Source organism: Lineus longissimus, chromosome 15 (genome assembly GCF_910592395.1).
Source record: "Lineus longissimus chromosome 15, tnLinLong1.2, whole genome shotgun sequence".
Lineage (NCBI taxonomy): Eukaryota > Metazoa > Nemertea > Pilidiophora > Heteronemertea > Lineidae > Lineus > Lineus longissimus.
The window spans coordinates 9,924,654-9,952,396 of record NC_088322.1 but is presented as its reverse complement, the minus strand read 5'-3'; the positions used below and the strand labels follow the sequence as shown (position 1 = coordinate 9,952,396).

The 27,743-nt window shown below is 42.2% G+C and overlaps 3 protein-coding genes across 4 annotated transcripts; 2 read left to right on the top strand and 1 right to left on the bottom strand.

Moving 5' to 3' along the window:
- Window positions 1-1,213: 1,213 nt before the first annotated feature.
- LOC135499870 (centrosomal protein of 112 kDa-like) lies at window positions 1,214-18,452 on the bottom strand. 2 transcript variants are annotated; one of them, XM_064790871.1, is made up of 10 exons: window positions 18,433-18,452; window positions 11,319-11,353; window positions 10,378-10,414; window positions 9,233-9,915; window positions 8,667-8,845; window positions 8,251-8,369; window positions 7,921-7,946; window positions 7,199-7,366; window positions 6,662-6,761; window positions 1,214-6,104 (listed from the first exon to the last, which is right to left on the bottom strand). In XM_064790871.1, the coding sequence occupies exons 2-10, from the start codon at window positions 11,334-11,336 to the stop codon at window positions 5,275-5,277; spliced, it is 2,160 nt and encodes a 719-aa protein (XP_064646941.1). In that variant the 5' UTR covers window positions 11,337-11,353; window positions 18,433-18,452; the 3' UTR covers window positions 1,214-5,274. The 2 variants fall into 2 exon arrangements, with proteins under 2 accessions (XP_064646941.1, XP_064646940.1); XM_064790870.1 differs by lacking the exon at window positions 18,433-18,452 and adding an exon at window positions 11,563-11,614.
- On the top strand, window positions 11,633-15,052 carry LOC135499872 (golgin subfamily A member 6-like protein 25). Its single transcript, XM_064790874.1, has 2 exons — window positions 11,633-11,903; window positions 12,697-15,052. The coding sequence occupies exons 1-2, from the start codon at window positions 11,899-11,901 to the stop codon at window positions 14,222-14,224; spliced, it is 1,533 nt and encodes a 510-aa protein (XP_064646944.1). The 5' UTR covers window positions 11,633-11,898; the 3' UTR covers window positions 14,225-15,052.
- Window positions 18,453-21,466: 3,014 nt separating the features above from the next.
- Window positions 21,467-27,379, top strand: LOC135499871 (early endosome antigen 1-like). Its single transcript, XM_064790872.1, has 2 exons — window positions 21,467-22,128; window positions 24,165-27,379. Exon 2 carries the CDS (start codon window positions 24,200-24,202, stop codon window positions 25,820-25,822), a length of 1,623 nt encoding a protein of 540 aa, XP_064646942.1. The 5' UTR covers window positions 21,467-22,128; window positions 24,165-24,199; the 3' UTR covers window positions 25,823-27,379.
- Window positions 27,380-27,743: the final 364 nt, after the last annotated feature.

Here is a 27,743-nt window from a genome sequence, read left to right as displayed (position 1 = left end):
TGCACATTTTTCCCCATTTTCCCATTCTCCAAAGCAGCAATAATGTCCAATCATATTCTCTGTGCCAGTCTTAGTTTCCATGTTGTATTAGTCACTGTACATCATACATTACGATCGCGGAGCGTACATGATCGGACTGACTGTAAATGGCCGCGGCCACAGATTCGTGCTCACATATTTGCGGATGAAACTACAAAAACGTATGTCAGTATGAATAAAACAGTTTCAACCAAAAGCGTGTAAGGAATTATTTAAAGCGTGTCACAAACGTGATTAGAGAACCTAAAAGTCTCAAATTAATGAAATGGTCCAGTCGAGGCTATTCGGAGACAATGGCGGCCAATTCCAACAGGGTCGGAACGACGTCACCAATAAATAGAGTTCCGGTCATGCGCAAGGAGGACGGAAGTTACCTTCTTCTGGTACATCTTGAAGCCCTGTTTGGTAAAAGCCTCCTCCTTCTCCATACATGTTCCCTTCTTTGTGCTCATCTGGCACTCAAAGTATGCACCATCTCGCAGAACATTCGCTGTTGAACAGTTCCCAAGGCTGCATAATATAATACAATCCAAGACGGAAACAACACTTCGATTGCTCAAGTCTGGTTGTAATATTCCGAAATTGATCACTATTTTAAGGAAACTGGTTGTTTTCAAATAGCTTTTAGTCATTTCAGAAGTTTATATTTTCCTGCTTTTTACAAGAATCGTGTAAAAATACAACTTCAATATCTGACAGGATTCTGATCTTACTTCCATAGAAGACTTCTTTTTGAAACTAGCAAAAAATCATACAGGAACTCGTTCTTCAAACGCCTGTCAGTCGTGCAAAATATCGAATCGGCGGCCACCACAATGACGCTAGTGTTACACCAGTGGGTTAAACAGATGTCACTCAAGTGTCATTCTGATGTCCTGATGATGTTGATTCCGCTGTTTATGATAAATTATGAGTCGGGGGCGGGGGGGGGGGGGTCATCGCAGATACCGGGTGACCAGGAAAAATGCCACCCCTGAAAATGGCGATATAATTAAATGTTTTTCCATTAACTTCAGTCTGTGCGTGACTTTATGCAAATTATAAAAAAAACGAAGGGGGGGGTCACACAGTCTACGGTATGTCTTATGCTCTTTCTATGGAATTGGTCCAAATGTCCTAATCGAAATTTAAGGAGTACACGTACTAATAAAGTAGGTTTGAAATTTAATCGGATGTTTATTCATCTTTTTCTATAGCAGAATATTCAATATCTCGAGTCACCCAACGCATAATGTCTAAGAGGACAACATACATGCATTAGAGAACTTGATATGGTTAGGCGGGACACAACCGGCCGAGGAATGCATTTTCACCATTTTGGCCAGGACTTGAAATCCTAAAGCAATTAAAACTCTTCTAAATGGAAGTGAGGGCCAGTTTCAAGGTGAGAAGTCTGTTCCTTGTTTTCCATAGAACACCCTCCCAGGTTTTAAATGGGCATTCACTTCGTTTAAGGAAGTTAGAATTGCTTTAGGATTTCAAGTTCGAGCCAATATTGTGGTACCTAGATCAATGGTATACACTCGTTTCAACAATTGCACAAACACACACCACAAAGACTGTAAAACCTCTAAACCTAAAACTTTGGCGTAAAGTCATGCACAGGTCTCATTCAAAGTGCAAGATATAGAGCTGATAAATCTATGCGTGACGTCCGAATATCGTCATTTCTTATACACAGAATCGAGGAGTACATCGCAAGTCGGCTACCTGCATTGTGATATACTACAGTAGAAACATACATATTCGACTTCATCTGACGCATATGACAACATGTGGCTTTCACAAAAGCGGTATCACATCAGCTTCGAAATTTGGCAGCTCACCCGACTAAGTGAGACAAACCATCGCCGATTTAGGAGTAAAGCTACTAGGCTAAAATCAAGGCTAACCTCGACAAAATAGTTTTTTATCGAACATCACGATTGGTAATCTAATTCTGTATTGCCCTTCGCATTCCAGGTAGCAAACCTCATACATTGTCACAGGGTTGTTTCAATGATTTCAGTATATGATAAGATAACAGTAACTACGATTAAATTGTCTGTCGCTCGCCACATTGACAAAATGATGAACATTCTTTGAGCAGCTAATTCTATTTTCAGATACAGTAGAACGTCTATAGAAAGACACCCTTCGGGACCGAAAAAGGCTGTCCTTATTTAAGAGGTGTTCTGAGGTCAAATTGAATGGAAACGACTCACTTGGGACCAAAATCAGTGTCCTTGATCGAGAGGGTGTATTGTTAACAGTCGTGTCCGCTCAGGAAGGTTCCACTGTGCATGTAGCAAAACTATTTACAATGGACACTGTATATCAACGTACGGTGTAAGTTAAAGAGGGGATAAAGATACAATGTAACCCCACCATTGGTTTGCATTCACATTCCCGAGACTATGATAGAAAACAATGCCAGGGGCTATACTCCCCAACTCTCAAGGCTAGGTTTACATAAGTTGGAGCTCCACTACAGAAATGTTCGGTGTCTGTCCGGCTCTATTTTTGTTGCATTACAGGAACACCGTGTCTAATAAACACGGACATGAATAACACCGGGTCTATTAGATACGGAGAGCATCGCCGTATCAGCACCGTGTCTGAAGCTCGGTGTTAATAGACCCGGTGTTCCTGTAATGGAACAAGAAAAGGGCCGGATATAATTGTTGTTTTTTTGTACGGTGGTAGGCAGCTGTACTGTCGATTGCACGGTGGAATTCGAGCTGATCAATGACAGTGATTCCTTACCTCCATGAAAATCAAACATTGGAGAGCGACTCACGTGCTGCCATCTGTCGCCGTATCAACTAACCTTGTTGTCCTGTAATTGAAACGCGGAACAAAATATGTCCGGGTCTATTTATACACGGACAGACACCGTATCTAATAAACACGGGTTTTAAAGCAGTAGTGGAACTCCAACTATAGAGTTCACGCTGTCATGTGTAACACCGACGTCAATTTTCACTCGCCATTCATTACAATGGAGAGCGAACAAGCCCTTTCAAAAGTGCGGGCTACATGTGATTCACGGTGTCACTTTTTCCATCAAGTCGTGTCGTCTTATTTTTTTCAAGGCTAAATCAGTTAACAAAAATGCTTGTGACTAGTAAAAAGTGACTCGTGAACGACGAGTGTACAACTTGAATCATGTATGTAAACCGAACCTCTTCATCAGGGGACTACTGGATTAGCAATTTACAATGGCCGCTCCGGAAGTCGGGTAGCGCCTTGACCCCTGGGAATACAAGTCGATGTAAACCAGGGCCGTGCACTTACACCGACCTTCCTGTCGTTCCAATCACATCAAGTGAAGCCGGAGTCTTTCAAATACATTTATTTGAAAGACTCTGGTGTAGCGTGAAAGGTAGACCGCATTCACGTTCAACTGAGAAAACTTGGTTGTTGTTGTTGTTGGGTTGTTGCATTCAAAATCCTGCCGGTGACAGCCGCAACTGAACCAACAATTACCAGCCAAGAAGACGAGATTGCAATGCTGGCGCCACTGCTGACCACATTGGCTTCTATATTCGCCATTGCAGCTAGCAGCAATATCATGTATCATGTCATGTGCATTAGACATTCTGTAAAAAAGAGGGTTTCTGTATCACAAGGCACAGTGAACATACCCACCGAGAAGGAGATCTTTCGTAATCCCGAAACGTGTGTTTTTACCCATCAAAGTGAAGAGCGGACCCTTGGTAATATTATATATATCACTTGTCAACTAGATGAGGGACCGTCCAAAATTATGCGGGACCCTCGAAGATATAATTTGTGAAGGTATAGCCGAATCTCTAAAGCAGTATTGTTGATTTTATTCACTGACTGCCTTTCTGAAAGTAACTAAGCAACCATTTAAATGAACTGCTACTGGAAGTGTAGCAGTAAATAATCGAAAAATTGTACTGATCGATTAGTATGAATGCACAAAGAAAGCTGTTATTTGATTATTGATTACTAGGCAAGAGTCCTCTATTAAAACATGTGTACATTACGTGTACATTGTTGTGCATAGGTTTTGGTAAAAAAAGTACTCATTGGACCAATCAATCTGCACAAAATTTTATATGTGTCAAGAAGAACCCTTTGCCAATAGCATAATAAAGTTTAAAAAAATTCCAATACCGATTGCCTGAGAAAAAAAGATTTCCGTACACCATATCATCCATCAAAACGTCACTAGCGCATTGATATGGCCCTGTCAAAGTACAAGTTCTAAACTGACCAGTGAGACCACATTTTCTTAAATATATTATCAAAAAGCATATTTCTGTGATGGCCTGACTCTTTAGATTAAGAATCAACCACAGATTGAGAATTAATTCCACTTTGGTCCATCCCAGCCATGTATTTACCACAACTTGACATTTTGATAAGCTCTATGTGACTCCGGTCGTGGATGAATACAGGTCTCTGCCCATATTGATTGACTTGTTTAAAGGTTGTTTTTTTCTGTTCAAAAGTCTCTACACTGAAAAGACTGCAAAACGCGTTATATCGGGTAGGCCTGGAAAAACGCATAGGCCTAATAGTATTTAAATCTCGAGTATGCATAAAATACGAAACAATGATGTCTTGAACACTAAGACATACCGTAATGTTAGTCGCCAAATTATACACACTAATGGTATTTTCAATGCTTGTTGGGAAATTATCGGAAAATGGTCATTTTCTTTCGTCGTTGTGAAATGTGTAAGATTCCAACGGCGCCGCGAAAGACACCGACCCCGGAACTCATCTCAACTAAAAGGTTACGTAAACGTGCGTTGTTCTAACCATTGAAGAGGTCCACAAGTACGATAGTTCACCAATATCCCATTTATAGTAATTGGCATTTAGTCGAAGTTCGACACAATGCCACAAAACAAAACCTTTCTTTCTCAGTTCAGAAATGTTTTGAAATTAACCACCACTTCATTAATTACTCGAAAATTGACAGAAAGGTCAAGCTGAAACATTACAATGTACGTCGTGACCTTGGTCTTAAAAAACAAGACATGAAGAAAGGCACCTAACGACAATAATGTGTCTTGTGGGGCTTTTGTCTTTAACACTTTGAAGCCCAGGCACGGACATGTCCGTGATGGCCAAACATAGCTGAATGCCCAGTCACGGACAAACTAATTATTAAGAAACGATTTTAGATCGGTGAAACCCGCAGAGTACTCAAATCTGGCCAGTAACCAAGCTAGGCCCACTATTGCCACACAGTGCCAGAGGAACTTCTGCAGAACGTTAATCTGATTGCTCTTCGATTCCATTCAGAAGAATTTCTATCCTTTCATTGGCCTGCTCTAGCTTAAACTCAAGGCGTCGTATCTTCGTCTCCATGTCACTCATCCTTTGACTAGCAATCGCCTGCATGATGTTCGCCTCGAGGAGCTGCTTCTTGAGTTCCATCCGTTCCTCATCCCATTCAACCATATCTTCGCCATAATCTTTCTCGAGCGCCAGGAGCTTCCCGTTCAACTCTCCTCGCAACTTCGTCTCGGTCGCCATCGCAGATGTTCGAGACTCGATCAGCGCTTTCTCGTAATCTTCAAATATCTCCTCCATAGCTTTCATATCTTTGTCCACCTTCTGTCGTTCTTCGTCCAGTTCTTTCTTGTGTTTTTCTTCCATGGCCTTCATCTTCTGCCTGACCGCGCTGATCTCATCATTACGTATCTTGTCCTTGAAACTCTCTACCTCTTCGATCCTCGCTTCCTCTTCCCGACCGAGGTCCTCCATGATCTTCGCCTGAAGCTTCTGAAACTCCTGAAACTTCTCGTCCGAGTTCCTCTTCTCGGCAAGCAAACATTCCATCCTATTGTTCGCCGCAGTCAGTTCCTGCTGCAGGCCACTTGAATCCTTCTCGTGGTCATTGAGTTTCTTCTGCATCTTTTTATGAATCTTTTCAAATTTGTCATTATCCTTCCTCCAGGAATCACCCATGTTTTTCAAATCATCTTTCAGTTTCTTGATTTCTTTCTCGTGCGTGGTTTTAAGTGTTTTCATTTCTTTTTCCTTATCATGTGTGCCCGCCTTTGCATTACCCAGCTGTAGTTCAGCATTAGCAACTTTATCTGAAATGAGAATAGTATAAAGTAAGGTACGAAAAATACGATATGTCGACACAGCCAGCAGTGTATCCGTAGACTGTTCCCTTGTGAAAATCTAGGCAGGTGGAACATAAGTGGGAAAAATTTGGAACATAAGTGGGAAGCATTTGGGATCATTTGTAGGCCGGGGTATGTCGGGTACGATTTGGGATAATTTTGGAATTTTCCCATCAAGTCACTAAATTGAAGCGAACTTCGCCGTTCGAGCAATACAATACCCTTTATACCGGGCCTCAGTCGGTATCAACACAGTTGATGCATCATCTGGTCATACGCGAGTATCTAAATGGAACCCGTATTGCAAGCCACATTCACCAGGACGAGTCTCGCTTACTGATCTGCGCTGGACTTATAAACAGGAAATGAAAAGGTTCATTTTTACTGCCCGTGAAAATGCAAAAAGAAGGCCAAAACATAGGTTGTACGAAATCCCCTTCAATAATCTACGACCCTGGAGTGAAAGCTCGAGTGATATCTTCCCTGAACAGGAGCTTTACTTCCTAACCGGTATGGTTACTCACTTTTCATGCTGTAGTATTCGCTGACGTGTTTTTCTGCTGCTACACTGATCTCTCTACGGTCAAGTTTCTCCTTGAGGAATTTGTGAACACCCTTGGAACTCTAAAAAGAAGACCAAACCTGGTGGAAATACATGAATACATTCGCAACTATCAGAGGACTCAATCTGTAGGCTCCCCTTAGGAAGTGCGGGCCGGCGTAGTGGAGTACAAAAACCCGCGGGTCAAGATGATTTTAACAAGGTACAAGTTCATAAACCTACAGCGGTAGGATGTGCCACTAGTGGTGCAAAATGATCGCTGGAATACATCATTCTTATTGAATCGAGGCGAAGGGGGCGACAGACTAAGCCGCGTATCAGTGTCTGGCCGATATCTAGCGACCAGACGAGAACAATTTTGAAAGAATCCGTCCAGCACTGTGAGAGCTATGCCTGCTTGAAGAAACCTCATTTTGGGGGTTTCGACCTAGAGGTCTTTTTAAAGTAATGTGTTTTTGATATTACACTGACCATCGCAAACATGTTGTTTTATGCCTACCTCAGATTTGTCATCAAGGTTATTCTGAAAGTCGCAAATGACAGTGAGGCAAGCTCTGTAAAATCTGCAGGGTTCCCCAGGCGTATCGTACTGCTTCGCATTCGGATAGACAGTCTCGAAACGCTTGTTCAGTAACTTGGTGTGAGTGTCGTACTTTGCATCGTGAAGCTAAGAGAGGAATAGGAAAAGGGTTATATGTCAGGCATCGCAAATGCAAAAAATCAACTGGGTATCATAAAAAACCACCAGGAAACGTACATAATTTCATCCCGTTTTGAATCTAGGTCAAAGCCGGCCATTTTCTCGTGGTTTGATAAATGTTAGTATATTTCTATTCAGTTAGAAAATGGGTGTTGCTCTCGTGGCGGCATTTGCAACACGAGATGTATTGAAGGAGAACCTATTGCAGGACTGTGTTTTGCGTATTATCCCATGAGACTTTCTTCGGTGCTGATTGTGGTCTCGTCCCCACTGAAGACCTCTTGACTATCAACAATTATACTTTGCAGCTGAGCAAGAATCAATAAAGATTCTTATTTGCAGCTTAAGCAGGGTGTCCACGGGTAACATTTTTGAAACATGTTCTGTACATAGAGCAACAAAATAGTAGCATTTTAACAACTTTTTGTCAGTATACACAGGGCTTCAGACAGTCCAATTGGACAACAAATATCCCAACCACCTCTGTTCAAATCCGACATAAAAATGAGTGCAGACGGTACCTGTGTAAGAGCCACTCTTCCTGTTTCTGCAAAGAAAGATAATATCAACGGTATAAAATTACGAATAACAGAGGGAACTCATGCTCAGCTGTCGCTCAATCACCGTCACTGTAATACAAGAAGTGAAAAGGTTCCATATGAGATAAGAAGATAAAGGCAGACACGTCGAGTGCAACTATCATTTAGATGCACGGATGTAGGCAAGGCTACAGAAGGCCTATACAGCATGTGGATGAACACGCTTTGGAATGTAAAATGCAAGGTTGTGCAAATACTTGGCGAGGTAACGGTTGTCAACGTTGACAGAAGCTGACAAAACATGCTTCCTACCATATTCCTTTAGAAGCTCGTCTTCTAGTTTTTCGACTGCGGAAGCGAGTGTTTTAAGGCTCATCTTCTGAAGGTCCTTGCGCAGTTGTTGATAATCTCCGACCGAAATATATCCTTTGCTGAAACAAGAGTCAAAAGAAGTGCTTAGCTTGTTTCGCGTCGGCAAAGGAAACGCTCAACCCTTTCGCAACCTAACTTAGCATCTGTTCCTAATTGTGCGAAAGTCAAAATTAATATTTGGTAATTCATACCAATTCATATCTTTTGTGGCATTCGCATGTAAGCACGGACCTAAAGATAGAAATCGATAATTAGAAAAGCCTTGTGCTCAAAAGATGTTTCACCCAGCCCCGGCAACGCAGCAACGCAGGGTGGAACCTTAAGACAATTTCCAATCAATCCGAACTCATCCTTACCTTTCTAAAACGATCCAGAGTTTACTAAAGGTCGTGAGGTCATGAAGCTTATTGCGTGGAATGGTCCCTTTGATGATGTAGTTGTCTTTCAGAGTATTAAACTGGGAATCAAGAAGTCCCTCTTGGACGCAAACCGTCACACTGGCATGTTGATCATTGTCCATCTGTTCCATTTGTTTCTGCAAAGCACATATAACACGGTCGTGGAGGAGCGATAATACATGCATACAGTAAGTACTAGATTGCACATGGTAATCGATGCAAATGGAAAAGGCGATGCAATGACTCTTTTATATTTCCACTGGTATAACTGACCACTTGCAACAAAACTCCAGGATTTAACGCGTTCTGTTTAAAATTTATAAGAGATATCTCAATCATGATCAATTCCAAACCACAATACTGCTAAAAGCCTTCTTTCTTTGGATATGCCATGTTATGAAGTGTTGCCAAATTTAGCCTCGCTGCGTTAGGTCTCCAGTTCGGTATCAAGTCCTATCAATCTTCGATCATGCATTACAAAATATGCTAGTTTACAACATGGATAACATTACACCATCACTTACCACAATACTTTCAAAGTCTTCCTTCTCCTTCCTTATGGCATTTTCCTCCTTCTTGGCATCCTCGAGGTCCTTATACAACTTCGTTCTGTCCGAACGAGCAGTCGTAATCTTCTGTTCATTTTCTTCCTTTAGTTGTATCAGCAGCTTCCTGGAAGCGGTCGGCTTCTGGCCCTGAACACGATTTTCGATTTCATACTCTTCTATTCGATCTTTGACAGTTTTTGTGTTATACTCCACCATTTGTATATTTGCCTGAAGGTCAAATAAGGCCGAAAACGCTGCGGTCTTTTCCCTCCTAGCTTCAATTACACTTTCAGTTGTCGATTCAAGGGCAAAATGGTACTTCCTTTCTGCCTCTTCGTTAATGTCCTTCGCATGTTTTAACTGAATGGTCATATTATCTTTTGCAGCTTCATGTTTCCGCAAGGTAGTGAGATCTTCGAGGTACAAGCGTTCTTTGGTGGTGGGTGTCTGCTCAACCTCCATCTGATCACCATGGTCGGCTTCCCCGCATTGTTCAATCTGGTAGTCATAATCATTTTTCTCGCGCTCCAGTTCGTCGATTGACTGGTCCACGTTATTCCATTTCTCTTGAAACGTATTCAGTGTATCTTCTGCTTTTTTGTATCGTTTCTTTATATCTCTCAGCGTCGTTTCATTCTCACTTATCCGATTTGCTCGTTCTGGAAATTAAGGCAAAATCCATTAAAGAGGAGTACCTCGAAATAAGGCAAGGCGGTGTAGAAGTCGGACCACCTCTCTCAGCTCTGACGACGCATGTTTCCTCATAGAAGTCCGCTTTTCTTTGCCTGCATTGCATAAAATTGCCCTGTTATTTATATCTTTAGATCTTTGAACATTTCAATGTGTTTCCCCGTGAGGATTACAGCAATTTTTTGCCCAAAAGACCCCCAAAAGCACCCAAGTACAAGCCAGCTACTAACTGTCCATTTCATCAACAGATCCCCTGATCGGCCGAAAACCGGATAGGAATGGATAGCCCATTGAAATTGGCTCCGATGTGCTACACTGTACATGTACATTGGTCTAGTTCAGGATTTATATAGACGACACTCAGTGGCCGGATATCGACATCTAGCTCTCAGCTCTAATCAGAACTGGTTAATGAATGTAAATGGACTTACTGGTCCGGAGTTCTTCTCGCTTCTTCTCAGGGTCTGACTGAAATAATCAGTAGCATATTGTGAATATTTTTTTACTGCTAAGAGGAAAACGATGTAGATTTTTTGATTTTTTAGACAACTGCATGTAGAAATAGTTGACTAGATATAAATGATATTTCTCTTCTGAACAATTTTTTTGGGGGTTTTCTTAAAGCTAATAACCATTATTTTTAAGAGTGTATAGTTACATGTAGCTAATCCTTCATCGTTCGGGTTATGCACTTTAGGGTTATCGTACGTCTCGACTCTGTTTTTCAAGGATATTCTAGACATCTATTTCAGACATTCCGTTCATCGCAGTCTTCAGGAGGAGACATACAGTGGCTTATCCGGGAGTCGAACGGAACCCACTCCCTCTAGATCATCGGTCTTAAGCCCGCAGCACACTAGCCGCCAACTTTGGCGACAAGAAGCGTTCAGCTGACGCCTCTTGACGCCAAAGTTGGCGGCCAGTGGATCCCGGTCAGAGCACACCTGCCCAGAATCGGCGTCCAGTAGCGTCTTTTCCGCCACTTTAGGCTGCCATTTTGAAATCATGTGGTCAACATCAAGACGCAAGCTGATGGGCCATAGCCTCGCCGCCGACGCCAATTCAGGCGGCCATCCGTAGCACACCTGGCTTCTTCTTGCGTTCAAACGCGGCGACACGCGTCAAAAATCAAACATGTTAGATATTTGGCGTTTAGTTGCGGCAAGTGGCGTCAACTCGCGTTCGCCGACGCCGTTCCGTTCGTAGCAGACTAGGGATTTTTCAGGCGTTCAGGACTCTTGCGGCAAAAAACGCCTGTGAACGCCGAAGTTGGCGGCTAGTGTGCTGCGGGCTTCAGCGGGCACTGTGCGTCATTGACATATTCAAATAATGTCACTGACATATTGAAATATCTATATGCCGCTATACTTACTCCAAAGGGCCAATGCATCCTTCCTACTCAGAGTGCTGAAAAATAAAGACTATCATTGAAACCAATTATTCGTATTCCGTAGAGCGCTCCACGGAAAACGGTTTCAATTCGGATTCTGTTTGAACACAGCATATAATGGTCAATCCTAAAGCTATAGGCCTACTGTATACTTATCATATACTGTTCGGACACTACCATTCTGTTCAAGCATTAGACATGGGCCTATGTACAAAAACTGGCCTACCTCAGTCTATCGCGAAAACGTCCAACAAATACTGTAGTCATAAAATAATGACCGCGTTATCGATTGACAAGCGCGGTCGAGGCGCTAAAAATCGCCTAGCTAAAGATACAATGTGGAATTCCCAATTGGAAAAGTTATTTCGGATTTCATTTCGGTATTTCCCATTCATTTTTTTGAAGTGGGTTTTTGTGTCTTTTTTATCCATATGGGATTCCCAATTCCTGGTATTGAAATGGAAATTTTAGGTCGATATAGAATGCCTGCATGGATTGCCCTGATCCAGATTTATATGTGATATAGGGTACAGATAAAGAAGGATCAAGACAAGACATTCTAATGAGGTAGGAACTAACCCTTTCTCTACTTATTCATAGCACTGATATCAGGATACTAAACACTTAGGTGGCTCTGTTCCCTCGGCTAAGTGTTGCCCATTGAGGACTCGTTTTTTTCAGAATGTCCCAGAATGGCGTGAGGTATTATTGGTTGATGAAAGCTCTATGCTTTGATGTGATAATGTACATGTAATTTGGTGATTATTAAAGGGACAATATAGGCATCAGCTAGGCAGGCACGATAAAGTTACACAAAGTCGCCAATAGGGGTCTCTCACATCTCACAGTACGTCGAAATGATTCACGCTCGTACGAGGAATTCATTTCGTGCTGAATCTGACATGACCCAGGTCTTTACTATATATTAGTCACCTGAAGATGGCCAAATTAGCCCCTCTGCTCCTGCCTGTAGTCCCCCTTTAAGAGAACTTATGCTGCTGAACCCCAAAATAGTTTTCTCCATTTTCAAGTCTGTATTTCCATTCAATTCTCGAGGACGATACTAGGTCGAGGATATAGAACGGGTTTGTGCGACTGAATACAATCGCGCTCAGTGAAATACTCTAAATGGGGACTACAGGCAGGAGTTTGGGGGGGGGGGGTCAAATTGGTCATCTTCTGGCGACTCACATGCACAGGGGCTTTGGTCGTGTTTGACCTATATTCCTCGTAAAAATTCCGTTCTGTCAGACAGGAGAGACCCGTATTGACGACTTCGTGTAACCTTAATCTGACCTGCTCCTGCCTATAGACGCTCTTTAACTGGCCACATTGTCACGAAAAGACAATTCCATTTCAGCCTTTCCGTAACCAATACGTCAATGAGCAGAAGACTATTTCAAAAGATGGCAGACAATATAAAGCCCTGTCAGCCAGGTCAGGCCAGGTCAGGTCAGTTGGGGCCTGCCAATACATGTATGACGGATGAATCGAGGACATTTACAACCATGAGGACGCGCTTGGAACAGACGAAAAAAGAACGCCACCAGAGGATTGACGAGGAAAAGAAGGATTTTGCTGAACGTTTGTCGGAAAAAGAACGGGAACATGATGATGAAATCGCCAGGCGTTGCGAAGAGTTTCAGGCGTACCAGGCTGAGAAGGATGGCGAGGTACGTAAGGCGGGGATAAATATCGTAGGCTTGGGGCAGAAGCTGACCAATTCAAAGCTAGAGCTGGAGAACGAAAGGCAAAGGATATCAGAGGCTGAGAAGCGTTATGAGGCAGGCGAAGGAACCATTAAGAAATTACGGGATCAGATGAAAGCAAATCGGGAGAAATATGATATGACGTTGGGAACAATGGAGGAAAAATTGAAAAAATGTTTGGAGGTGGGTCGAGTTCAGAATGGACAAGCGAATGGTGTAGGAGATGGTGAGATGGAGAGATTGGCTACTGATAAGGAAAGGCTTGCTGATGAGGTTAAGGTGTTGAGAAAAAGGTGTGAGAGTAAGATCAAGAAGCTGGGTGATGCGGAAGATCGACTGGCGCATAAGAAGAGGAGAAAAGAGGACTGTCTGAAGGAGCGGAAATCTGAGTATGATCATATCTTATCCAACATGCAGGAGAAGTGCGACAGAGAGGTAAATGTCATGAGAGAGCGTAAGGAGGAGGAGAAGGAAGCCTTGAGAAATGAGTTACATAGGCAGAATGATCTGAACTGCAACAAGTCGGATGAGCAGATCCGACTCCTGGTGGAGGGGCACAAGGAGGTGGTGAGACACCATGGACAAGAGATGGTAGCACTGAGGTCCACACTCCAGGCAGAGAAGGAGAAGATGAAGGTGGATATTGAAGAGATGGAGAGGAAGTGGAAAGAAGAGCGTGGACGACTCGAGGACTTGCTCCAGAGGGAAAAGGACAATCGGGAACAACAGCGGGATGAATATGAAGATTTCAAGAAGTTGCTTCGGGAGGAAAAGATCAGGGAGATAGAGTTTGTCAAGGTCAAGTGTGTACAGGAGAAAGAAGGGCTCAATAAAGAACATTCTGAGATCCTTGCGCAGAAAGGGAAGAAAATGCTAAGTCTGGCGGAAGGACATCGGGAGGAAATGGGTGCGAAGGCTGCAGAGTATGAACAGGAAACGTCGAAATTGAAAGATGAAATGGCGGCATTACGACAGACATTCGATAAGGATCGTGCCGGACAGGATAAGTCATTGACAGACTTGATTACAAAACATCGTAAATCGGAGAAAGATCTCGAAACGTACTACAAGGAAAAGGAGGAGAAACTCAGAGATGAGGTTGAGAGTTTGAAAGTGCAGTTGTCTGAAAAGATTAATGAGATTGAACTGCTGCAGTGTCAAGTTACGCTTCAAAGCTAAATGTGTTTAATTAAGTTATGTTGTCTATAGCCAGCAGGGCAAGACCTTTATACGCTTCAAAGCTAAATGTGTTTAATTAAGTTATGTTGTCTATAGCCAGCAGGGCAAAAAGTTACACTTCAAAGCTAAATGTGTTGAATTCAGTTATGTTGTCTATAGCCAGCAGGGCAAGACCTTTATACGCTTCAAAGCTAAATGTGTTTAATTAAGTTATGTTGTCTATAGCCAGCAGGGCAAAAAGTTACACTTCAAAGCTAAATGTGTTGAATTCAGTTATTTTGTCCATAAGCCTGCAGGGCAAGACCTTTATACGCTTCAAAGCTAAATGTATCTAATTCAGTACTGGTATTTTGTTTCTAGCCTGCAGGGCAAAATGTTACGCTTCAAAGCTTAATGTGTCTTATTCAGTTATTTTGTTCCTCAGCCTGCATGGCCAAGTTACCCATCAAAGGTTAATATATCTAATTTTGTTATTTTGATCCAAGCCAGACAGAAGGTCACTTTAAAATACAACACAACATATTGTTTTTTTGCTTTTACGACTGACCTACAATGGATGGCCAAAACCAGTTAATTTTGGCGTGTGCGTTTTTCACAAAAAGCTAACTTCGCCGAAAATCTAACGCTGGGAAAAAAAAGGAACGACACTGATTGAGATACTATACAAAGGTTAGGAAATCTACGTCAAAGCTGCAAATTCACAAAACCGCGAAGTTTTTAGCCGCCAATATGCAATTTTGATTGGTCCAAATGATAAATCGGTTTTCTCTGAATCTGTATCCTAAAAAGACAATAGGATATATACAATATTCAGTTACATGGAAATGACCCGTTTGTTTGTCTTTGTCATTGACATCAATCATCCTGAAACTCCCGAATTGTGAACCTTTGAGTAGATTAGATATGATTTGTCCACATGATTGGTCATGATAGTGCCTCATTAACTCAATTCGACTGATTGGGTTTTTCCCTTTTCTTATTGCGACATTTATGTTCGTGACACCAATATGATAAGTTAGGGTGACATGGAATTCCCAGTAAAAAAAAAACTCCCGTCGAATATCATTTAGTTTTCGCAACATTGACATGGGTTTTCCAATAGCCAGGAAAATCAACAACATATTTCTGGAGGGCGTTGCTCGGTTCGAGATTGGATCTCTCTGCCCGAGGTCATCTCGCTATCATCCAGAAAATGCCAAAATTCTACATCAAAATCACTAATCAAGTGTAAAATAACATTGCTTCACATACATGTAGTTGGTTCAGGCGCTTACACGACTCAACAATTGGTCTCTTGGCTGCATCACCATCTAAAACATTTACAAAGATAAGTTGACCAAACTAATCGTAACTCTAAAATTTGTCAGCGCCAACAAAACACTATGTCTTCTGTATTGTCAAATCGGTCTCGAAAAACAATTATCTGGCTCAAGCCTATAGCCGTCTCTCATTGACACTTCTGTGCTGTCTAACCCTACGTCTGCTGATATTGATGAGTTGGTCACTTGTTACAATGAAACACTCTCCAATCTTCTAGATAAACATGCACCTATTATCACCAAGGTGACCACAGTTAAGCCAGTGATCCCTTGGTATAATAACGAGTTAGGACAACTGAAGGCTAAGAGGAGAAAGCTGGAAAGAAACCGTCACGCTTCACCTTCTGCGGCACAAGCTTACCGCAAAGTGCGTAATCTCTACTCCGTCCAACTGAATCTCGCCCGGCGTGCTTACTACTCAAATGAAATCGCACAGTGTCAAGGGGATTCGAGGAAGTTATTTCGGGTTGTTAACTCGTTATGTAGTGAAAAACAGTCGGTCACATTGCCGGATCATGCTGATCCTGCTGTACTCGCGAATGACTTCGGTGATTTTTTCGTCCGCAAAGTTGACATTATTAAAAGCAAAATCAGGGCAGTCACACTTAACTGTCCCATTGTCTCTGCTGCTACAGCAGAGAAGTCAATTAATGCTTTTAGTACAGTGTCCGACGAGCAAATTCGAAAACTGATCATGAAGTCCTCAAGCGCGAGCTGTTCGCTCGATCCGATCCCAACCTGGATGCTTAAGCTATGTGTTGACTCTCTGTTACCAGTCATCGCACGCATCGTGAATCTCTCGCTACAGGATGCTCGAGTTCCTACTGAATGGAAGTGTGCCCTGGTATCGCCTTTGTTAAAGAAAGCAGGACTTGATCGGACCTTTTCCAACTTTAGGCCGGTTAGCAACTTAGCATTTGTGTCTAAGCTTGTTGAGAGGGTAGTAGTTGACCAGCTTATGGTCCACAGTGATAACTTTGCCCCACTACCAGCAGTCCAGTCCGCATACCGCAAGAACCACTCGACAGAGACTGCTCTTCTGAAGGTTCAAAGTGACATTCTTATGAAAATGGACAATCAGGAAGTCTGCTTGCTAGTCTTGCTAGATCTAAGTGCCGCGTTTGATACGGTTGATGTAGACATATTGCTTCAAACCATGGAGACAGATTTTGGCGTCACTGGCCTTTGCCTTCAGTGGCTGAAGTCTTATATCTCTAATAGAGAGCAGTGTGTCGTCATCAATGGTAGCAAATCTAAGCATTTTTCACTCCATTGTGGTGTTTCACAGGGCAGTTGCCTTGGACCCATCCTCTTTTTGTTCTATATGTCAAGGCTTTATCACATCATTTCACGTCACTTGCCAGATGCACATGGCTATTCAGACGACAATCAGCTCTATATGTCTTTCCGTCCTTTGGCATCTACTAACCAGCAGAGAGCTGTGTGCGAAACGGAAGCATGTGTAGCTGATGTCCGTGCGTGGATGATCGAGAACGAGCTCCTCATCAATGATCTTAAGACAGAGTTCATTTTTATCGGTTCTAGACAAATGCTCCAGAAGGTAGATATGGGTCCAATCAGAGTTGGGGAGGCCTCAATTTCACCTGTCGAATCGGTACGAAACCTTGGTGTTTACTTTGACAAAAACATGTCTATGGAAACCCATGTCAGTAGGGTCTGCTCCAAGGCTTTCCTGCATGGGTCTTTATAAGATCCGCCAAATTCGACGGTTCCTCAGTCCTGAGTCAACCACCACTCTTGTTCATGCCTTTGTCACTTCTCACATTGATTATTGTAATTCCCTTCTATATGGCATTTCTACACATCAACTCTCCAGACTGCAGCGTGCACTTAATGCTGCAGCTCGCGTTGTGTGTCTGGTGCCGCGGTTTGATCGTATCACACCGGTTCTCATGCGATTCCATTGGCTTCCTGTTAAATACAGGATTGTTTTCAAAGTGCTTTTATTTACATATAAGGCAATACATGGAGTCGCACCTGCGTACCTGTGTGATATGGTCAGACTGAGGCACCATTCCACCTACCATCTCCGCTCTGTTATTGCTCCAACTTTGGTGGTCCCTCGCACTAAGTGCAAAACCTTTGGTGACCGTTCTTTTTACAAGTCATCACCGGTTCTATGGAACCAGCTACCTTCCAACATCAGGCTTGCTGGTTCCATAGACATTTTCAAAACTCTCCTGAAACAACACCTCTTCAGGGAGTGTTTTGCTTTGTAAAGCGCCTGAGAATTTAAGTTTTTCTTTTAATTCAGGCGCTATAGAAATTCTTATATTCATTCATTATATTCATTCATTTAACATTGTTGGAAGTATATATCCATTCCTAACACGACACCAACTCTCTATATATGATGGAAATGTAGCACTGTGTGCCACTGTGAGAACTATGATTTTAAAGTTTGGAAGTTTGGGGAAAAATCGGTCTTTCCATCCGACACAAAAACTACGTTCAGTTGTCAGGTCCCATTGGGTTAAACTTTGATGTTATATCGTATGACGCAGTGCTCATCAATATCATTTTCAGATTGCAGATGAGCAGATTTTCAGTTATTCATTAAACAGTTACGGGGTCCGACGGAATGAACTCATTCAAATTCACTCTGATAAACCCTGAGAAAAGCATTTCTAGTGTTAGTCAGTGTTATTATGCACAGTACTGTCTAGCCGTCATTGATTACAGTGTACGGTATGGTGGTTACCGGGAATTCACATTTCCAGCGGGGGGGGGGGGGGGGGTTTCCAGACTGGACACTTGCTTGGAAAATCGTCGTTGGGAATCTATGGCAATATGTAATGAACGGAATAAGGATGTACTGAGTGGTGAGGATTTACAGAAAGGTTTATATATGTACATGTATGTACCTACTGTTTTTAGTGCAGTGCGAGCAGTTTCTCGTGCCACCTGAGGATGAGACGTTATTTTTTGATTTTAGGAAGAAAGCTAAACTGAAATTACAAATCGGGCTTTCCAATAATCCGGGTGGGCACTAGACTTGGACTTGGAGTAACTCAATCTTGCCTGCCCAGCTGCTGTCTTTTAATAGTCCCTTTAAATATCTGTTTATGTTAATGAGGTTGCAGTAGGGAAGTTCAGCCTAGTGTCGTGCACAGGCCGCGAAATTTTTTTCTGCAGGATACTTCTGCCACAGTGTACATCTGACAGCCAATCACAATTGGCGCGATCTTTGACGTCACCCTGTTTATTTATGCATGATAATGCAAATACAATGGACGATACCGAGTCGCATGCCGAGTGCCACTTCAACTGTGAATGTGACAATAGTTCATTGTCTGACCCCAATTATGCTCAACTCAAGGTTTGTGTTGTAGTGTTTAGGAATGAATTGCACAGATTCATTGTAAAATTGATGATATTATGCGTACAAAAGAGGCATCAGCTGATCTGATCGCTACATTGCAGTGCATGCATTGATTTGTGAAATTTTAAGGGGCAGTGACACTGACAGTGTTGCCAATGTTGATAATTATTAAAGGGACAGTGTATCCGATGTCTCGCGATTTGTGAAATTTTAAGGGGCAGTGACACTGACAGTGTTGCCAATGTTGATAATTATTAAAGGGACAGTGTATCCGATGTCTGCTGTTGAAGGTATCAGGCCTATTTTTGTAGTTTGAACATTGTTGAAGGGCCATTGTATAAAACACATTTTGAGAAGCAAACAAAATAAATTGAATGGTGGCGCCACCTATGCATATACAGCAGAACTAGTTACACGGTTGACAGATAAACATTCAACCTCGGCTATTTTGCCGAGCACAGTGCGCCTTTAACAGACAAGTCCAATAAATACAGTCCACTCGACAATGAAAATACATGTTAAGATACTGCAAATAAATATACTCCTCTAACCATTTGCTAACTTGTTCTTTCCAAGATTATCAGAACACGTGGCATTGTTGACATTATTGCGCCATGTGGAAAGATGATGTCAACAAAGACACGTGCTTGCCTTGAATTCTGATTGGCTGTCAGATGTACACTATGGCAGAAGTATCCTGCAGAAAAAAATTTCGCGCACAGGCCATGGAATGTACAAAGGAACAGGACTCGCTATTCGAAGGACTATTTTCTATTTACGCCGTGTAGTACATACATGTAGTGTATTGGGGAGGTCAGTGTAAATAGAAAATAGTCCTTCGAATAGAGAGTCATGTTCTATTGTACATTCCTAGCAGGCCTATGGTCGTGTTCTGGTCATTGGTCATGCCGACTTACTGGCGGCTCATATCGATCATAAAGTCCTCATGCCCTACAGATGGTGGATCGGCATGATCAATCAGGTGTTATGCCTTTAGTGTTTTAGATGCATTAATCAGGGTCAAAATGAAGAATGTTCAGTTGTCAAGTGGATTTTTTTAAAGTCTCCAAACTTGCTTAAATGAGTCAATTATTCTTTAAAAATTCCTGAATTCAACCAATTTTACTCAATTTTAACTAACCAAGATGATTATATTGAAGAGAAACTGCAAATAAGACTGTCAGGAGTGATCTCATGAAAATAAAGTGGGGCCGTTTCGACTTGGGGCCGTTTTTGGTCAGGGGCACGATCAAGGCCGGATGCTGCCAATCTGCGCACACGTTGATGAGGCTAAAAGGGGTATTGGGAAATGAGCATTCCTCCTTCCATTCCGACTGAATACCAGTTTTAGTTACACCCGCGTTCGCGGCCACAACCATGGCAACAAGATGGAGTCTGCAGACCCGAATTCGCCACAAGACTGGTTTCTGCGTTTCGTTTCTGTGTTTCTGTTTCGTTTCTGTGTTTCTTGTTTTACAACTACCCCCTACAATGGATGGCCAAAACCGGTTAATTTTGGCGTGTGCCTTTTTCACAACAAGCTAACTTCGCCGAAAATCTAATCTATGCAATTTTGATCGGTCCAAATGATAAATCGGTTTTCTCTGAATCTGTATTTCTTATGCGGTCGATTCCCTAAAAAGACAATAGGATATATACGATATTCAGTTACATGGAAATGACCCGTTTGTTTGTCTTTGTCATTGACATCAATCATCCTGAATCTCCCGAATTGTGAACCTTTGGGTAGATTAGATATGATTTGTCCACATGATTGGTCATGATAGTGCCTCATTAACTCAATTCGACTGATTGGGTTTTTCCCTTTTCTTATTGCGACATTTATGTTCGTGACACCAATATGATAAGTTAGGGTGACATGGAATTCCCAGTAAAAAAAAACTCCCGTCGAATATCATTTAGTTTTCGCAACATTGACATGGGTTTTCCAATAGCCAGGAAAATCAACAACATATTTCTGGAGGGCGTTGCTCGGTTCGAGATTGGATCTCTCTGCCCGAGGTCATCTCGCTATCATCCAGAAAATGCCAAAATTCTGCATCAAAATCACTAATCAAGTGTAAAATAACATTGTTTCACATACATGTAGTTGGTTCAGGCGCTCACACGACTCAACAATTGGTCTCTTGGCTGCATCACCATCTAAAACATTTACGAAGATAAGTTGACCAAACTAATCGTAACTCTAAATTTTGTCAGCGCCAACAAAACACCATGTCTTCTGTATATTGTCAAATCGGTCTCGAAAAACATTAATCTGGCTCCAGCCTATAGTCGTCTCTCTTTAACATTGTTGGAAGTACATATATATCCATTCTTAACACGGCACCAACTCTATATATATGTTAGAAATGTAGCAAGCACTGCGTGCCACTGTGAGAACTATGATTTTAAAGTTTGGAAGTTTGGGGGAAAATCTGTCTTTCCATCCGACACAAAAACTACGTTCAGTTGTCAGGTCCCATTGGGTTAAACTTTGATGTTATATCGTATGACGCACTGCCCATCAATAGCAAGGATAATATACCAAACATCATTTTCAGATTGCAGATGAGCAGATTTTCAGTTATTTATTAAACAGTTACGGGGACGGAATGAACTCATTCAAATTCACTCTGATAAACCCTGAGAAAAGTAATTCTAGTGTTAGTCAGTGTTATTATGCACAGTACTGTCTAGCCGTCATTGATTACAGTGTACGGTATGGTGGTTACCGGGAATTCACATTTCCAGCCGAGGGTTTTTCCAGACTGGACACTTGCTTGGAAAATCGTCGTTGGGAATCTATGGCAACATCCAATGAACGGAATACGGATGTTCTGAGTGGTGAGGATTTACAGAAAGGTTTATATATGTACATGTATGTACCTACTGTTTTTAGTGCAGTGCGAGAAGTTTCTCGTGCCACCTGAGGATGAGACGTAATTTTTTAATTTTAGGAAGAAAGCTAAACTGAAAGTACAAATCCAAATCGGGCTTTCCAATCTGAAAGTACAAATCGGATATCTTTATTGGACTTGCCGAGTTGGAAAACCCCAAACGCTGCATAAAAGCAGAGCGAACATTGCGTATTTTCAGTTGAAGAGAAAAGGGTGGAAACACAAGCACGGTTGCCGTATCTGTTTAGCTGATCAATGCGAGACACTTCAGACTATCTGTATTGATATTTTGGCAGATATTCTCAAGAGCTTGATGATAGACAGCAGGACCACTTGTTCGAGGTGAGTTGGAATTTAAAAAGTGCATTCCTTTCATTTCAATTTCGACAGGTTATTTCGAAGGAAGATTAAAACCCTTTCGCTGAGTTTGACAAGAGATGGAGATGGTATCGGCCTTGACAAGGATGTCAGGGGTGAAGTTTGTAAAAAGGGCTCAGGGCAATCGGGGCTGGTTTTGAGAATGAATAAATTTTCAGAAAAAAATTATAGGGTATTTCATAAAACATGGTGTTTTTTCCTCTTATCTTTCAGATTATGCTTGATAAAAAGGCACTGACACATTTTTCTTTTTTCGGGAAATTTTTCAGTAGGTTACTGGGCGTGGTTGTTCAAAACATGTTTGTCACTGACGCTGGCGTTAACTTAACTTGGCTTCAGTGAAGCCAGCGTTAGTGACAAAACTTCTCAAAAAATAATGAGAAAAAACGACACTGGTCAAATGGAGAACATCGTCAACAACTGATTTTCCCAAGCCCATAGCCGCCTTTATTGAAAGACTATGCTGAGACTAGATGCGTAAATTTAAAGAAAATCCGGTTATCTCTCTCCCTCTTTGCGATTGATAAATGTCACGTATTGATTTGGGCAGTTTGTTATTCTAGACATTACAATTTGCTATCGATTTTATGTCCATACTGGCCTCAATACGTTCAGGTATATAAAAGAGTAACACGAGCATGAACCTAGGCCTACCCACACATGCATAAAGAACAATAATCATACACAGAATTAACGACGTGATCAATCGTCTGATCGCCTGAGGTCATTAGACTGGTTTACTGACTTTAATAACACTAGAGGGACATTCATGTTGACATAAGATATTTCAGTTTTTCATTTACTTCGAAAATAGCTTCTCCAAACACGATCATTCTTTGAAAGGTCTCTAAAGTGCAATAAACGTTGAACTATAGTCGCGAGTCGTGTCCAAAACTGCCTCGTAACACCAGCGAAAATCGTTTATCCCGAGCCGCGGTATCAACATCCCGAGTTGTCCCTATAGGCGGAGTGATCTCATTTGTTCTGATTCTTTGTCTGTGAAAATCGAAACTGATGCCAAAAAGAATTTAGAGAAGATGTACATTATTTACGAATCCTACTCTCACCAACGTTGAATTACTGTCTTGGCAGGCATCGCATGGTAATGCCAAACAATTTCAAGCATAAACAACTACATGTACATGTAGGCCCTACATTATATATTTTAACAACAATAATGTTTCAAAATTCTAATGAAGAGAAAGCGTCAGCCAAAATCCAAATGAATGAAGTCATTTTCAAATACATACAGATTTTTTATACGAATAGTCGCAGTCATTTTAATTGAAATTCAGGTTTTTTTAATTCATATCGAGATGCGGAATGTATTGAAACCCCCTGCTTACAAGGATGTGTTACAGCCAACGACTTGGTTACGACTTAAAGCAATGAGCGTACAAATAGTTTCTCTTCTGTTTAATAGGTGACTCTACTGGTATTTTAAGGAGAGTATGAACTAATCATTTACCTTCCTGTTGCGTGGGATACAGCAATATTACGGAATAATGCAGAAATCATACATTTTTAATGCTGTATCCGTGAATCATTCGCTTGATCCGCCATATTTTCAGATGCCGTGTACACAATGCGCGCCATCTATCGTTAATCTCAAAAACTAATTTTGTAAATATCAATAGGTCACGACCTTTTCTCCAGCCAATCAGAAGTAATGTTTTGTAAACAAAGCCACGCGGCGTAACCGCGGACTGAGCACTATTGTTATGATCGTACTTAAAGCAATTCGCTGGTACGCGCTGTTCATTCCCAGTAGAAGGTTCAATACACCGAAACGTCGGACAGATTATATTACATTGTGGTGCTTGTTTATTTATTTCAACATATTTTAAGGAGAGTATACCTTCTCATGCATATAGTCCTCCAAACTCCTCCCTTCATATTTCAGATATATACCGCGCACCACAAGAAAGGAGGTATGTTTCCCCCAGGTTCATTCACCCTTGAAAACCATTAATGTGATAGTCTGTTTTGTGTCTTTGCAGCGCGAAGATATAGAGTGACCAGGTGACAGTCTGCGATGGGGGACCAAGTGGAGACTGAAGCAGTGGCAATCGGAGGTGGAGAGATGGAGAGATTGGTGTCCACGGCACGTTTGAACGATGACGGGAGCAGAGATGAAACCGCAGCCGTTGGCAGCAACGGGGATCATCACCTCGACAACCAGGCTGGTATCTTGTGCGAAACTGAAGACGACTGCGATGAAATGCTTGGTGACGATGGGTTCGACTTTGGAAACGAAATTGAAGGTTTTGATGACGGGTATGACGTATTTCAAGAGGAGATTGAGTCGGCAAGGCAGCAGCACGAGAAGGAAAGGAACGGACTGGTGCAGCAGCTAAAGCGGGAACGGGAGGCTGTGAAGACGCTGACTGATGAAAACGAAAGATTGAACAATGCTTTGATTGAGGTAAAAGAACATTGTGAAAGGGAAACGGAGGATAAACTGAAGTTGTTGAGGATGACCCTGCAAGAGAATGCAGACTCGGCTGTCAAGGAAGTTGTTGGGAAATATGACGCCAAGTTGCAGGCACTGAATGGCAAGGTGGATGATCTACGGGTGGAGCTGATGACCACTAAAGAGGCGGCACGGAGTGACCTAGAGGAGAACGTGCGGGTGCTGACTAATGATCATAAACAGAAGTTGGCTGAAGCTGTCTGCAAGAGGGAACAGAAGCTGCAAACTGAGCATGAGGGGCTAATTCGTGATCTGAAGTCCAAGTACCAGAGGTTAGAGGAGAGTTCAAAAGAGGATTTGAAGAGGATGAAAGAGTCACGTGACGAGCTGCAGGGGGTCCTGTTAAGAGGTATAGAGGCGTCACCTAACGATACTTTGATCCAGGCTGCAGAGTCATTTGCGGAGGACAAGAAAAACGCGAAGCGAGATTGGCAAATAAAAGAGGAGAAGTTGGAGGAGACGGTCCGTAACCTTGAGAAGGAGGTCCGCCAGACGAGGAAAGGCCAACATGAGGAGGTGAAGGCGAAGTATGAAGGGAAGATCGCGGTTCTTCAGCAGGAGAAGGAGAGTTTGGAAACAGAGATAAAGGAAATCGAGAGGGGACAGCAAAAGGAGAGGGAGAATGCCGCCGTAAAGAGGAGAGAGCTTCTACAGAAATTGATACGCAGCAACAATGCAATCAAGGACTTGAGAGGGAAATTGGAGGCGAAAGATGCGGTGTGTAGGCAGTTGGAAGAAAAGATCAGAGAGTTGAAAGTCGAGTTTTCGCGAGCCAAAGGTGAGGCAGAGAGGCGGGAACAAGCTACTTATAGGGAACACGAGACTCAAACCAACTACCTGAAGAGAGAGATCAGCAATCTTCGCGAGGCGTTGAAGGCGAAGGAGTCCGAAAACACCGACTTAAACAGACAAATCGTGGATAAAATCTCTCAAGCGAAGGATGAGATCATCAAACTGAAATCGGAGTATGAACGGGAGAAGTCCAATGCGGTAGCCATGTGTAAGAAAGAAGAGGAGGCATCCAAGAACACATTCTTCCAGACGTTGACCAAGAGGCATGTTCAGACGGAGAAGGAGTTACGGGAGGAGCTCAAGAGAGAACAAGAGAAGGTGGATCGACTGAAGGCGGAACTAGGAGAGAAGGAGAACAAGATAAACGAACTTGATATACATTTCAGACCTTGAGGCGGCCGCGCTGCCACCGGAAAAGAAGCATGGCCTGTTCTGCAAATTGAGAAATGGTTCCTTCAGCGGGGGTAATTCAGGCGGGGGTAATCTAATGACAGAGAGCCGCCGCTCATCACAAGACACGAGCTCACAGTCAAGTACCACTGACAGTTATAGAAAAGTGTCGAAATAAAATGTATCATGTTGGCGGTTGATTTCCGGATAATCGCGTTGGATTAGATCCTGCATTAGATCCAGTGACAATTGCTGCTTTTGAATGTACTCTCACTTTGCAATACACTGCTGCTTGTTTACAATTAGTTTATGCCCTTTGAGTTAGAGGCTCCAGTGACGTCTTACTGCGAAAGATAATCAGTCGTCAGTGTTTTTTAAACAGGAACCAAACGTCTCCGAATGTGTTTGGCCCGATTGTTCGATGCATTCTTTTTTCTATAGGACGATTTCGGCGAGAAAAAGATCCGCGTTTTTTTCTTCAGACTTTAAAAAAGCGTCTAAGCGTATATTGGACAATATGCCTAAGAAATCGGCTGTCTGCTTGAACTACTTCATGTATTAGTTTATTCCAATAAGTCATTCTTTTTCGTGCATTTTTACTAGTTGTCCAACGAGAGACAAAGCGCAACTTGATTTTCTTAAGCTGATGTTAGCCTGAGTGTGACCCCTTCATACCTGAGTGACAGTTCGAGACATTTCTTTATCTGTTTCTCAATATTTCTCTAGCTGTATGAGACTGAAATATGTGGAACAAGCCAAAAAAGTCACACCTGTCCGGTAAATAGTGGCTTGATTGAATGTTACGCAGCAGGGATGCTACATTCTTGCCCAAGTATTCATAATTTTGATGATGCAAACTGTGTTTGATGTATATCGACATTTCGGCAAAGTATACCAGTTAGTCTTTGGCGCCACCTGTCACCGTTGGTGGAAACCAGCCTAGTGATGTCCAGAAAATAGAGCCATTTTCTGTTCTGTATAAATTATGCAATATTGTTTCGCATTTTTCTCGTCTTTTTTTCCTACATGTATTTTCAGTGTGTATTGATTCATGGCGCTTTGGCCAGCTTTTCGTCATTATACAATTACAATGTACTTCTTAATTCCAGTACTTAAAGGGACATCTTGTGCGTGGATGAGATTTGGGTTACCAGGAGATTGACACCCTTGCTTGCCACCATTCGCCACAACATGGTAGACCTATTACTCTTATCAGATATTTTTGGCTCGTGATGCGAGGTGGTTTTGGAAAGGCTTGCGAATTTCATTAGGCCTACATTACGTTCCAGTGTAGCCTTACTGTTATTTGTTGATTTTTCCATGATCCTGTTTAGAGTAGTCACGCTTCAGCTGGAGGTGATTTTCGTATGAAAAACCGACATCTCTCATGCCCGGCCAAACTGTCCCTTTAAAGCTCGTTCAGGTCTACTTCTGGCAATGTACTACGTCGTGTCTGCGGAACATATCAGTTTTCGCACGAATAATCACATACTGGAAGCTCGCAAATATATATTCTTTATATGTTGTATCAATTCCATGGATAAAAATATTGATTTATTATTCCGTTGTTGTTCGTTTTTTTCGCCACTGTCCTATCACTCAACTTTGAAGGCGGTCCAGGTGTCTGATAAATCGGACAGTTATGTAAGAACGTGATGACTCTAATTGTATTTTGATATTTATAAAGACTTGTGAAAGTAAATCTTTACAGATTTCGGGATTCAACAAGTAATGATAAACTGTCAATGAATCACTAATGACACGGAATTTTGGTCCGTGGTAAAGGGACTCTATGGTCGAGCTAGGCAGGCAAGAAGCACACGAAGTTACCAATGGTGCCTCTGCCATCTCACAGTACGCCGAAACTATTCACGGTTGCACGAGTCTGTAGTGCTCAATTTGACCCAGTGCCCTTACTGTATAT